Source organism: Somniosus microcephalus, chromosome 21 (genome assembly GCF_052327205.1).
Source record: "Somniosus microcephalus isolate GS21.2 chromosome 21, FLI_Smic_1.0, whole genome shotgun sequence".
In the NCBI taxonomy this organism is placed as follows: Eukaryota; Metazoa; Chordata; class Chondrichthyes; order Squaliformes; family Somniosidae; genus Somniosus; species Somniosus microcephalus.
The window spans coordinates 70,760,123-70,773,563 of NC_141007.1; the positions used below are offsets into that span (position 1 = coordinate 70,760,123).

Here is a 13,441-nt window from a genome sequence, read left to right on the forward strand (position 1 = left end):
TGCCGGGAGTTAAAACCCTCACTCAAGTGCCAATTCTCGATAACTATATTGAAGATTACAGGAAAAGAACACAGATCTTGTACAATTTCTGGCTCCCCAAAGACAGGCTCCATCGCACAAAAGGAAAGCCACTGTAAAAAGGACCACTGTGTGGCATATTAATGAGAAGTTCGACACACATGAAGTACATTGTCAGCTGAGGCTTAGTGGGTAGCACACTCGCCAATGAGTCAGAAGGTTGTGGGTTCAAGTCCCATTCCAGGGACTTGAGCACATAAAGCGAGGCTGACACTCCAGTGCAGTACTGAGGGGGTGCTGCACTGTCGGAGGTGCCGTCTTTCGGTTGAGATGTTAAACCGAGGCCCTGTCTGCTCTCTCAGGTGGACATAAAAGATCCCATGGCACTATTTTGAAGAAGAGCAGGGGAGTTATCCCTGGTGTCCTGGCCAAAATTTATCCCTCAACCAACATAACAAAAACAGATTATCTGGTCATTATCACATTGCTGTTTGTGGGACCTTTGTGCGCAAATTGGCTGCCGCGTTTCCCATATTACAACAGTTACTCCACTTCAAAAGTACTTCATTGGCTATAAAGAACTTTGAGACGTCCGGTGGTCGTGAAAGGCACTATATAAATACAAGTCTTTATTTTGCTTTCACATCTTGGTCTTGCACCTGCTAAGGTCTTGAACAAAGTCTATTTTGAACTTCTCAGAACAAAGCCACCCCACCCATCTGCCTAATTACTGGATGAATCAAAACAGACAATGCCCATTTTGAAGATGGGCAAGGTAAGTCAACACCCATTTCAAAATAAAATACAGCAATTCTCCCTATTTGCCGTAGGATGAAAACTCTGCTTTTGTCATAGAGACAAAGGGGGTTTTCAATCTTATAATGTCAGATCTGAAGGTAAATGGATTTAAGTGCTATGATGTGCATTGTAGGTTATTTTCAAACAGCAAATCGCTGGGAAATTCACAGTGTGGTATATAAAACACTAATTTGCAAGTAGAATTTTGCTTTAATATCACAAGAAGTAGCAACAAAAAAAACGGATAAAATTCTGGTAAAATATTTAATTCAAACTTGTTTTTACTGAAATATTCTTCAGTTTCCTACCGCTGTAATTTTCTAGATTTTTAAAATATCTTGCACATAAACGTGACTAAATGATGCACCAGTATCCTTCAACATTCATAGAATCATAGAATGGTTACAGCACAGAAGGCGGCCATTCGACCTGTCGAGCCCGTGCCAGCTCTCTGCAAGAGTACTTCAGCTAGTCCCACTCCCCCGCCCTTTCCCCGTAGCCCTGCAAATGTTTTTCCTTCAGGTACTTATCCAATTCCCTTTTGAAAGCCACAATTGAATCTGCCTCCACCACCCTTTAAGGCAGTAAATTCCAGATCTTAACCACTCGTGCGTAAAAACGTTTTTCCTCATGTCGCCTTTGGTTCTTTTGCCAATCACCGTAAATCTTTGTCCTCTGGTTCTCGACCCTTCCGCCAATGGGAGCAGTTTCTCTCTATCTATTCTGTCTGGACTCCTCATGATTTTGAACACCTCTATCAAATCTCCTTGCAACCTTTTCTGCTCTTAGGAGAACAATCCCAGCTTCTCCAGTCTATCCACGTAACTGAAATCCCTTATCCCTGGAACCATTCTTGTAAATCTTTTCTGCACCCTCTCTAAGGCCTTCATATCCTTCCTAAAGTGCGGTGCCCAGAATTGGACACAATACTCCAGTTGAGGCTGAACCAGTATTTTATAAAGGTTCATCATAACTTCCTTGCTTTTGTACTCTATGCCTCTATTTATGAAGCCCAGGATCCCGTATATTTTTTAACCACTTTCTCAACCTGCCCTGCCACCTTCAACGATTTGTGCACATATACCCCCCGGTCTCTCTGTTCATGCACCCCTTTAGGATTGTACCCTTTAGTTTATATTGCCTCTCCTCGTTCTTCCTACCAAAATGTATCACTTCACACTTTTCTGTGTTAAATTTCATCTGCCACGTGTCCGCCCCTTCCATCGGCCTCTCTGTCTTCTTGAAGTCTATCACTATCCTCCTCACTGTTCACTATACTTCCAAGTTTTGTGTCATCTGCAAATTTTGAAATTGTGCCCTGTACACCCAAGTCTAAGTCATTAACATATATATCAAGAAAAGCAGTGGTCCTAGTACCGACCCCTGGGGAACACCACTGTATACCTTCCTCTAGTCCAAGAAACAACCATTCACCACTACTCTCTGTTTCCTGTCACTTAGCCAATTTCGTATCCATGCTGCCACTGTCCCTTTTATTCCCCGGGCTTCAACTTTGCTGGCAAGCCTATTATGTGGCACTTTATCAAATGCCGTTTGGAAGTCCATGTACACCACGTCAACCGCATTGCCCTCATCAACCCTCACTCCAGGTATTACCTCATCAAAAAACTCAATCAAGTTAGTTAAACACGATTTACCTTTAACAAATCTGTGCTGGTTTTTCTTAATTAATCCATACTTGTCCAAGTGACTGTTAATTTTGTCCCGGATTATCGTTTCTAAAAGCTTCCCCACAACCAAGGTTAAACTGACTGGCCAGTAGTTGCTGGGTTTATCCTTACATCCTTTTTTGAACAAGGGTGCAACATTTGCAATTCTCCAGTCCTCTGGCACCAGCCCTGTATCTAAGGAGGATTGGAAGATTATGGCGAGTACCTCTGCGATTTCCTCCTTAACCTCCCTCAGCATCCTAGGATGCATCTCATCCGGTCCTCGTGACTTACTTACTTTAAGTGCAGACAGCCTTTCTAGGACCTCCTCTTTATCAATTTTTATCCCATCCAGTATCTCAACTACCTCCTCTTTCACTATGACTTTGGCAGCATCTTCTTCCTTGGTGAAGACAGATGCAAAGTACTCATTCAGTACCTCAGCCATGCCCTATGCCTCCATGCATAGGTCTCCATTTTGGTCCCGAATCGGCCCCACCCCTCCTCTTACTACCTGTTTACTATTTATATGCCTATAGAAGACTTTTGGATTCCCTTTTATGTTAGCTGCCAATCTATTCTCATGCTCTCTCTTTGCCCCTTTTATTTCCTTTTTTACTTCCCCTCTGAACTTTATATATTCAGCCTGGTTCTCAGTTGTATTCTCAACCTGACATCTGTCATACAGCCCCTTTTTCTGCTTCATCTGTGTTTCATCTTACTCTGTCTCTTTCGTCATCCAGGGAGCTTTGGCTTTGGTTGCCCTACCCTTCCCCCTGGTGGGAATGTACCTCGACTGTACCCGAACCATCTCCTCTTTAAAGGCAGCCCATTGTTCAATTACAGTTTTGCCTGCCAATCTTTGATTCCAATTTACCCGGGCCAGATCCATTCTCAACCCACTGAAATGGACTTTCCTCCAATTAACTATTTTTACTCTAGATTGCTCCCTGTCCTTTTCCATAACTAGTCTAAACCTTATGATACTGTGATCACTGTTCCCTAAATGTTCCCCTACTGACACTTGCAATGCCTCCTACCTCGTTGGGCCGGAAACGTACTGATTAAGAAAGTTCTCCTGAACACACTTCAGAAATTCTTCCCCCTCTCTGCCCTTTACACTATTACTATCCCAGTCTATATTAGGATAGTTGAAGTCCCCCATTATCACTGCTCTATAGTTCTTGCACCTCTCTGTAATTTCCCTGCAAATTTGCTCCTCTATATCCTTCCTGCTAGTTGGCGGCCTATAGAATACACCTAGTAGTGTAATGGCACCTCTATTGTTTCTTAACTCTAACCAAACAGATTCTGTCCTTGACCCCTCCAGGACATCCTCTCTCTCCAGCACTGTAATATTCTCCTTAATCAATACTGCCACACCACCTCCTTTCTTTCCTTCCCTATCTTTCCTGAACACCTTATATCCAGGAATATTTAGTACTCAATCCTGCCCTTTTATGAGACAGGTCTCCATTATTGCCACAGCATCATATTCCCATGTGTCTATTTGCACCTGCAGCTCACCAGCCTTATTTACCACACTTCACATGCACTGTAAACCTATCTTAGACCTTCTTGAATTCTCTCTTAGTCTGACCCCACCTAATACCGTGCTATTTCTTACTCTAGTGCTGTCTGTCTCTCCCAATCCTTTGTGCACCTTGTTTCTCCTTTGTAATTAATGGTGCCCATCCCCCTGCCAAATTAGTTTAAACCCTCCCTAACAGCACTAGCAACCTCCCCCCACCCCCTGCAAGGACATTGATCCCAGCTCTGTTGAGGTGCAACCTGTCTGGCCTGTACAGGTCCCACCTCCTCCAGAACCGGTCCCAATGTCCCAGGGATCTAAAGTCCTCCCTCCTGCACCATCTTTCCAGCCACACATTCATCTGCTCTATCATCCTATTTCTATACTCACTAGCTCGTGGCACCGGGAGTAATCCAGGGATTGCTACTTTTGAGGTCCTGCTTTTTAATCTCTTTCCTAGTTCCCTAAAATCTGCCTGCAGGACCTCATCCCTCATCCCTGTTCCTGGGACTAGGGACAGGGTCACTGGCAAGGCTTGGAAGCTAAGCAGAGCCAGGCCTGGTTAGTACCTGCAGGGGTGACCATCAGGGATAGACCAGGTGCAGAAGGTCACGGAAGGAGCCCCGAGGAGGGGCGGTTGGTGAGAAGGTCACGGAAGGGGCGGCTGGTGAGCAGGCCCGGGCGTTGGGCTGAAGATTGTTGGACAGGAGGAATGGTGGAAATGGAATGGCGGCACGCACAGACGCAGCGGCTTTGCTTCTCACAGGACGGTGCTATTTACGTTTAATGTTAATGTTATTTGTACTGGACTCATGGGAGCTTGCAAGATCACATTTCGTTGTACAATGACAATAAAGTTGAATTATTATTATTTCTAGCTATGGTCTCAGAAGAGTATTTTTTTTACTTTTCCAATGCCACATTGCACTAGTATTGCAAAGGGATTTGCAGATCTCTTCAGTTTTTAATTTGCTTATCAATTGTTGTTCTTTATCGGAACAGTTGCAAAGCTCCAAAAATTACATGGACTGACCACACTGAGTTATATCATATCGCAGTGGCACACGTGCACCATGATTTAGACCAAAGCACTCTTCTCACTCTCACCTCTGAGTCAGAAGATTGTGGGTTTAAGTCCCACTCCAGAGACTTGAGCACAAAATCCAGATTGACACTCCAGGGAGTGCTGCACTGTCGGAAGTGCTGGCTTTTGGGTGAGACGTTAACCCGAGGCCCTGTCTGCACTTTCAGGTAGACGTATATTTTGAAGAAGAGCTGGTCATTATCACATTGCTGTTTGTGGACCTTGCTGTGTGGCTGCTGCGTTTCCTACATTAAAACAGTGACTATACTTCAAAAGTATTTCCTTGGCTGTAAAGCGCTTTGTGACATTCTGTGGTCATGAAAGGCTCTATATAATGCAAGTTGTTCTTTCTTTCTTTATTTAAATTTGATTATTTTCCACAGTTTTTAAAGTACACAATTCCACAATTTTACAAAGATTAGTTTCACAATTTTACAGAAAACTCCAGGTTACAAACAGCTGGACATTTAATGGACATTTCATCGAAATAAAATAAGTTTCAAATGGATATTTTCCACTTACCTAAAAGTAACCAAAAACTAGATCTATAGTCTATTGATTTAATAACCCCCATCCTTATGTTAGTATTTATGATTTCACTACATATAAAATAAAAAGGGAAAGTGCAGATGCTGGAAATCCGAAATAAAAACAGAAAACTTTGAAAATTCAGAATTTATAACATTTTTGTGAATCATGAAGTAAAACTGACAACAAATAGAAATCAGCAGCAGTGTTAAGTCTCAATAACATCTTTGCTTTTGCAGGTATTGATAATGATTGTCTTTGTTAAATGAGCCTAGATGTGAGGCCTCTCTTATAAATGGAACATGTGAACAGACAAATTTCTTGAATGTTGTCTGAAGGTAAAGTGAAATCCTGCTAAAGTGATCAATTTGGCCAGTATCCCAAATGATCACTAGAGCAAACTGATTAATCTATGAGAAGGCTGCAATCCCTGATGTGTACGGCAAATCCCATCAGCCATGATGTGCAGTGCAGTTACACAGGACTGCTCGCCACTCATTTTAAACAGCTGAATAAGTAGCTGCTCAGTCTCTCTTTACTGAACAGCTGCTCAGAATTTTATAAAAGTGATCTTAGTGCTTTTATTTTGTTCCATTTGGTGCACTCAACCCGAAGCCATCATTCTGATTGGAGCACTGCTCAGTTGCTTGAAGTGCTGGTCAATGTCCATTTGTAATACTATTATTCATTCACGTACCAGATTGTACAGTTTAACACAGTTATAACAGGTCATTGTCTTTCAAGAATGGGGAACTGCTGTTAAAGTGATCACGACAACCAAACTGCACTGACCACTATAAACAATTGCAACAAAAGAAAGGAAAAATTGGCAAAAGGAAAAGAATTTTCATTTCTACAGCACCTTTCACAACCTCAGGACGTCTCAAAGTGCTTTACAATCAATGAAATACTTATAGTCACTGTTGTAATGTAGGGAAACGAGGCAGGCAATTTGCGTACAGCAAGGTCCCACAAACAGCAATGAGATAAATTGCCAGATAATCTTTTTTAGTGATGTTGGTTGAGGGATAAATGTTGTATATAAATATAATACAATATAATTCAATATAAAGCAAACCATTATTGGGCTTCCTGCACCATTCTTTTCATTTAGATGTTACACATATTATTTTGTCATTCCTGCTGGCTCAGGACACTATTTCAAAACTAATTGTCCTTCTGAGTTGTCTATGTTGCTCCTGTGTGAGTGCAGCAGTGTCCTTTCTACAGAACTGTCTGAATTCTTAACCCCTCATTTTGGTATCTTTATGGAATCTATACAATGAGATTATCCTATAATAATTTGCTAATTTTCCCATTTGACTGATGAAACTTTATTTTGTTCACTAAGTTTAATTCTGTAAAATCATATACTTATTTTTATAACTAAGTGCCTTGGACACATGATGGAACACAATCCTCTTTAGTGCTTAGTTCATTTTCTATGTTTAAAATTTACTTCCTCTTACAATCTTCAGGCTTTTAAAACCTAATCTCAGCATTGCCAATTTACTACTTCCTGATTTACTTAATTTCCTCTTTTATTCTTTTCAACCTCAGTAGTGTAATGCACTGTGGGCCTTGCCCCTTCATCTGGGTTCTCAATGATAAGAATAAATATTTCTTTTTCAAAAATCATTCTTACCTAGATTACATACTTCAAGGGAAAGTGAAGTCCACAGGGCTTAGTCTCAGAACGGGTACTCCTCCCAGGTACAAGTTCAAATAGAAAGTAGCATATCTCCCAGCTGTCATCAAATTCAGAACCGTATCTCACACACAGAAATTATTGCTTCAGACCTACACTTGTACCGCAAGCTGTTCCAGTGATACGTTGTTGGGGCAGTCTGGTGCACCCTAGAGTAGCTGCACTAGTTTTTTCTCGGAGTTGGTGCTTTGGACTGGCTTGGAAACTGTTCTGAAATTGCCTGAGCTGGGAAATGCCAGGCCCAGAATTATTTAAAAATGATTCGCCAACAGAAATCATTAGATATGACTGCAAAACCATAAAAGTTTTGATCCATATGTTCATGTTTTCCATATCCCTCCCATCTCTCCTGAAGATGGTGACTTATGCTAGGGCACAGTTGTATACAGTAGATGCCAGTATCTCTTCAGCACCTTGCCCAAGTAGCCATTCTTCATGTGTTCTCTAAGATAGAGTATGTTGGAAGGTGATTCAGTTGTTGGGCATCACAGACAAGCAGAATCCTGTCTTCATCTGGCATCCACACATGTTCATGTTCCAGGATAGCAGCCAGCTTAGCTAACTCCCCCTTGCCCACTCCACCACAGCAGCCCAGGGAGGTTGAGACCAATCTCACCATCCCCCATTATTGTCCCAGCTGATATCAGCTATCTCATTACAGACCGGGAATCAACTTGGGGCATTCCTGGTCTCTATGGTTCAGTTCAGTACCACAGCAGATGGTGCATTTACCAACTGAACAATCAGGGTAGCCCATCTATTTATTTTTGAGCCTATGAAATAAAGGAAAATAAAAAAGTAATACATAATTTAAAAAATCTTGCTTTGGTATAAAGAGAACACACAGATGATAATAGGCGTCTGATTTTTATACCCATTTGTTACCAGAAATGACATAACTCAGGAGTCTCCAAGCATTTGTGTCCATGGACAGCTTAGGTGCATACCATGTAGCCTTGCAATTCATAAGTAAATATAACTCAAGTTGCAGATACTTAACAATATACGTGTTCTAATTTATCCACCAACTGAGACACTAACACTAGGAAAGGCCCTTTCTAGCTTCCAGGTCCATGAAATTCAAATAAGACAAATCAGCGAGTAAGAAATGTGAACACAAATTGAACTGTCTTGTTTGGGTTTCATGGGCTGGATTGCCAGGGCTTAGTTGGAAATGGCCTACAGGCCATAGTTTGGACAACCCTGTTATAACCAACTCACCTACCCCTGGCAATCGATGAATTGTAGGGGAAAGTGGAGACATATAAGGAAAGGGGGTTGGGGGAGCAAATAAGCCAGATTTGTAATTGTTCTTTGAAAATGTGAGGAAAATTAATTTCCTACTTAAACAAAGGTACAATTTAACAATACAGACCACTAATAAATCAAATTTGGTAGCTCACCAAAAATGATTGTTGCCCAATGTATGCATTCAGTCCTCTAAGTAGAAGTGCATCTGTAGGAATGTTAGATAATAATGTCAACACAAGAATGTGATCTGTTTTAGATCTAAGCTAACAATGACAGGAAAAGCTAGTTCAGATATCTAAAAATAAAAATGTTAATTATCTGTTACCAGTCTAGCTTAGAGTGACTTGCCTCCCAATAAGTTTGTTAATTCCTTGATGAGAGACGGTTCCTATGGGTGCCAGTTAATAGCTCGCTCAAGTGGCCATTTATTCAAATATGAGCTTTGATAGTGTGCTGGCAACTTGTACAATCATGAGGACTGTTGAAGCCACATGTAGTGCTCCTATTGCTGCCCCAGCTAATACCCCAAATCAGCTAATTCAACAAAGATGGTTGATCACACCTGAGGTCTTCCTGACCTGAATGTTTCAGCTACTCACTTGCTGAGCCACTGGAGGAACTTACAAGTCTGACTGTCAACATTTGAGACAATTATGGTCCTCAAAATAAATCAGAATTGGATTCAATATGTGAAATAACAAACTGACTACTTAAATGATCACTCCTTACCAATTTTAAATATTGAACTAAATATTTTACAATTCAGCTACCAAGCAAAAATAAAATAATGCATGGAGTACTTACTGTGTATTCTGTATCATGTCCCCACCAATAAAAGAGCACATAAAGGGAAAGATAAAGACACGCAGTAAGTATAGGTCGCTTGGATTTATTATTCACAATGAACAATTTAAGCACATACAGCAGTTTAAAAACTACAAACTGAATATTATAAGCTACTGTTAGTACAATCAGCTTACCCTGATGAAAACTGCAATCCAAAATATTATTAAGACTGCCACACACATAGCTTGGGGGGAGGGAACAGAGAAATCATAAACATTCATCAAGATCTGTTTTATCGGTTTGATTTCTGATTGGCTAGTTGTTACTCCTATGGTCACGACCAAACATTCTGTTCTGATTGGTCATCAACATGGAAATTTCGTTAAGTGATTCAGAAATTTCACTGCTAGGTGAGTAATAGGATACACAATGTACTACATTCAGTCCCTTTTATTCGACTTTTGCTTTTGCTTTTTTGTATGAAAGCACAAATCCTTTTTTTCTCTGGGCCATTCATCAATTATGGTTAAGAAGGCAAATGGGCAGCCCAATTGCAGGCCTCTGCCAATGTTGCTACACACTGGCAGTCAGAAAATGCATCACAGCAACCCAGAGATCATCCTCCTTCAGATTTTTCTCCCCACAACAATGTGACTGAGATTGAGAACTCAACAATATGGGGGGTAAATCGAGGGGGTTGTGGATTCCCAGCATACCTCTCCATGGCTAACTGTGTTGAAACTGCTGTGCACTGCTCTACCCGCAAGTATAGCTGTACTTTTGGAAAGTCAGACTAAAGGTACTAGTGGCTCAGGTCTACAAACACTCTGGGGGAGAAATTCGGTTGGTTGCGCCACCGATTAACGCCTAAAGAGGCCGAGAAGTGGGGCGTTAGCCAATTTCCGGGCGGGCGCAAGGTCGCCCCATATTGCGCATGCATTTAGCGCCGGCGCTAAATCTTAGCGCCCACTCATGGGCGCAGGCTGATTATGATGTCATTTGAGTGTGCAACGCCTTTTGGGCGCCCCGGACTGGAAATTCAGTGACGCCCCCCTCCGTAGCGCCTGGCGCTAATAGTGACAGCTTACCTGGACCTTACCAAGTCGCTCTCGGGCTGGAGGAGCGTTATTTAAAGGGGACTGGTGCGGTTTAAAAGCGGCAGCCATTTTTGGTGCACAACTTCCTCGAGAGCTACAAAGAGTTGCTGAGCTGCACACTGAGAGCCATTTGACCACTGAGCCAGCGCAGGCAGACGATCTTCAGCCTTCTGACCATCACCTTGCTGTTGGTGAGCCTTGACAACGGGGAACCTTCCTGTGGGCACTTATTATGGGGGCTGCATTGGAGGGGAACGTCCTGCTGCTGAATCATCTGGAAAGGGCACTGAGACGCTGGGAGAGGGGGGCGGGCATGGCCAGACGGAGGAGGGCCAACAGACGTCACCACAGCAGACCTTACGCTGGCAGGGTTTTCCGACAGCAGTTTTCCTACATGAACATGCTGGAGGAGCAGTGTGTCAGAAGGCTGCGATTTAGAAAGGAGGTGGTGACTGAGCTGTGCCAGCTGCTTCAGCCAGATCTGCAGCCTCAGATAAGGTGCAGGACATCTCTGTCGGTGGCTGAGAAGATGCCTGCTGGCCTGAACTTCTACGCGAGTGGCTCTTCTCAGGCTGTGCGTCAGAGGCTGATCAGAAGTAGCTTCTAGGCCCCTCTCACATAATGCTTGCTGCCATTTCAAGAACAGGAATGGAACCGGTCTGATACCCCCAAGCCTGTGAAGGGCAAGATGCATGTAAATAGAAGGCATGGCCATTGTAAATGAAGAAAGTGTTTCACTCCACAAAATGTGGTTCCTTCAAACATGAGAAAGCTATGGCAACAGAAAGCAAAACTAATACACTGACACATAACTGCCTCTCACACCCGGGAGACTGTCCAAAACATAAATCACATTCCGACCATCTTCCTTGGCCTTGATTCCACTGCGCCAACCAAAGCATCCAATGCCCCATCAGTGAGGCGTTCCACCCTCTGCCTCACCCTTTCCATTTCTTGCTAGGCTGGTGCGCCACAGGTAGGCTCCCACTGCTTTGAAGGCCAACAAGGCAGTGAGTGTGTCTGGTGATGCCAATTGACCTGCCCCTTTAAGAGCTGGCTGGCGCCAGTGTGTCTCAGGGAAAGTGATTATTGAAAGCACCTGCGCTGCACCCCGCCGCCGCGAAATTGGGTTGCGCCCCCGGGTTAGCGCCTTAAGAGCCTCGTGCAGCGCCTGATTTAGCGCCGCAATCACCCTCAGGGGCGCAACGACCCAATATCGCGCCAGGTGGCGCTAAATCGCAACTGGTGCTAGGCTTTGCGCTTCGCCAGAACTAGCGCCCCAAACGGGGCCAAACCCAATTTCTCCCCCTCTGCCTCTATTAAACTTCAATTTCAAGAAATGCACTAATCTGGTCCAAGAAATGTAAAAATAGAAATGTTCTATCAAGAATTGTGATGGCAATGGTGTCCATTATTACATATCTGAAATCCAATAAAATACTCGAAGGACCAATAAGTAACTGCAATAAAAATGGTAATTGAATTTTCAAGTAATCATGAATTAAACATAACGGCCTAGAAATTCGGTATGGCCCCGCCAGGTCTTCTGCGCCCGAAATTTTGCGCTCGCCAGGATTCCCGTAGCGCCCGCCTAAAATTCAGTTGCGACGGGCCAAGACGGCGGCGGGCGCTATTGCAGGGTTTGGCCGCCTCGCTAGGGGCGATGAATGTCACTTTCAGGCGTCCAGCTGCCGCACCCGATGCGGTGCGGCAGGCTGGGGTACTGCAGGCCTCCTCCTTCTCTTAAGGAGGAGCTGCCTGCAGCCGTCAGATCGCCGGTGGATTCCCCCGGCAAATGAGCCCGGCACCACGGAGAAGTGCCGGGCTCGCGGGACTCAGACATCAATGCCGCGGGGTGGGGTGGTGCAGGAGTCCGGGGAGGGAGGTGCGGGCAGGCGGCCGCCGGGAAAGCGGCCGGCCGCCGCTCCACCTTTATGCGCCGGCCTTTCGGAGCTGCAAGACCCCGTTTCACAAACGCTGTTTGCGGCTGCCACGGGCGAGGCGGCCGCAACTGAATTTGGCCATCGGGCCGGAATAGCATTGCAACCGGGGCGCTGCGCACACCGATGACGTCATCGGTGCCGGCGCGGCGCTACCGGCTAACGCCGATGTTAGGGTCCATCTGAATTTCGGGCGATAAAACACTTCAGGCGTAAACCACTTTATAGCCAATAAGTGGGCACAAACGCAACTGAATTTCTAGGCCAACAGATTCACTTATGGCTGAGAATCTTTCCAAAGATTGAATGTGCTTTGTTTTCATGTTACAGCTCTCAAATGAAGAAACAAAAAGGATGATTAAATACCACAGGCTGGCTCGATTTTAGTGAATATAGTACTTCCTGCAACTTGACGAAAATGATGATTTTCTTTTTTGCTTTGAGTCAGTGGCCGGAATCTTCCCAGCCCTGTGAGTGCGGGTTTGGAGGCGGGCCTGCTGTCAAAATGGCCCTGATTGACAGCGGGGCGGAAGTCCGCTCTGAACCCGCCTCCATGTAAGTTTCTCAACTGTCGGGTCTGCCTGTGTATCGCAGACCTGACACCAAGTGGCGGGCCAGTTAATTAAGGTACTTAACAGGTAGTTTAAAGCTATTTAAGAGGATTAAAAGCAGGCATTTACAATTTTACCAACTTTTTGACGAGTTTGCCATCCGTCAGGGAACACGCCAGGTGACTCAAAGTGGAGTCGGGTTCTCAATGCCTCTCCATTGCTTTCAACTCAACTGGATCTGGCATATCAACAATCAAAATGGGCACGATTTATGCTCTCTCATCTTGGTCCTCCGAGTCTGATGAGGAACAGCCGCAGAAGCAACAGAACCAGCCACACCAGCAACAACAAGAGCACCAACCTTCTCCTCAACCACTTCATGCTGCACAGGGCGGAGGGCATCAGCGCAGGGATGCACTGCGCTGGAGGCATTACCCCCAGCACAGGATCTATAGGCAGAGGATGAGCTACCAAAACAT

General features: G+C 44.2%; 1 protein-coding gene across 1 annotated transcript in view; it reads right to left on the reverse strand.

The window, feature by feature from the left end:
- Positions 1–13,441, reverse strand: part of LOC147102942 (cytoplasmic phosphatidylinositol transfer protein 1-like) — a 459,229-nt gene that overhangs the window by 112,824 nt on the left and 332,964 nt on the right. Inside the window, exon 5 of the mRNA XM_085963916.1 lies at positions 9,393–9,400. Coding sequence (XP_085820042.1) covers positions 9,393–9,400 — 8 coding nt within the window. The remainder of the gene's footprint in view (positions 1–9,392; positions 9,401–13,441) is intronic.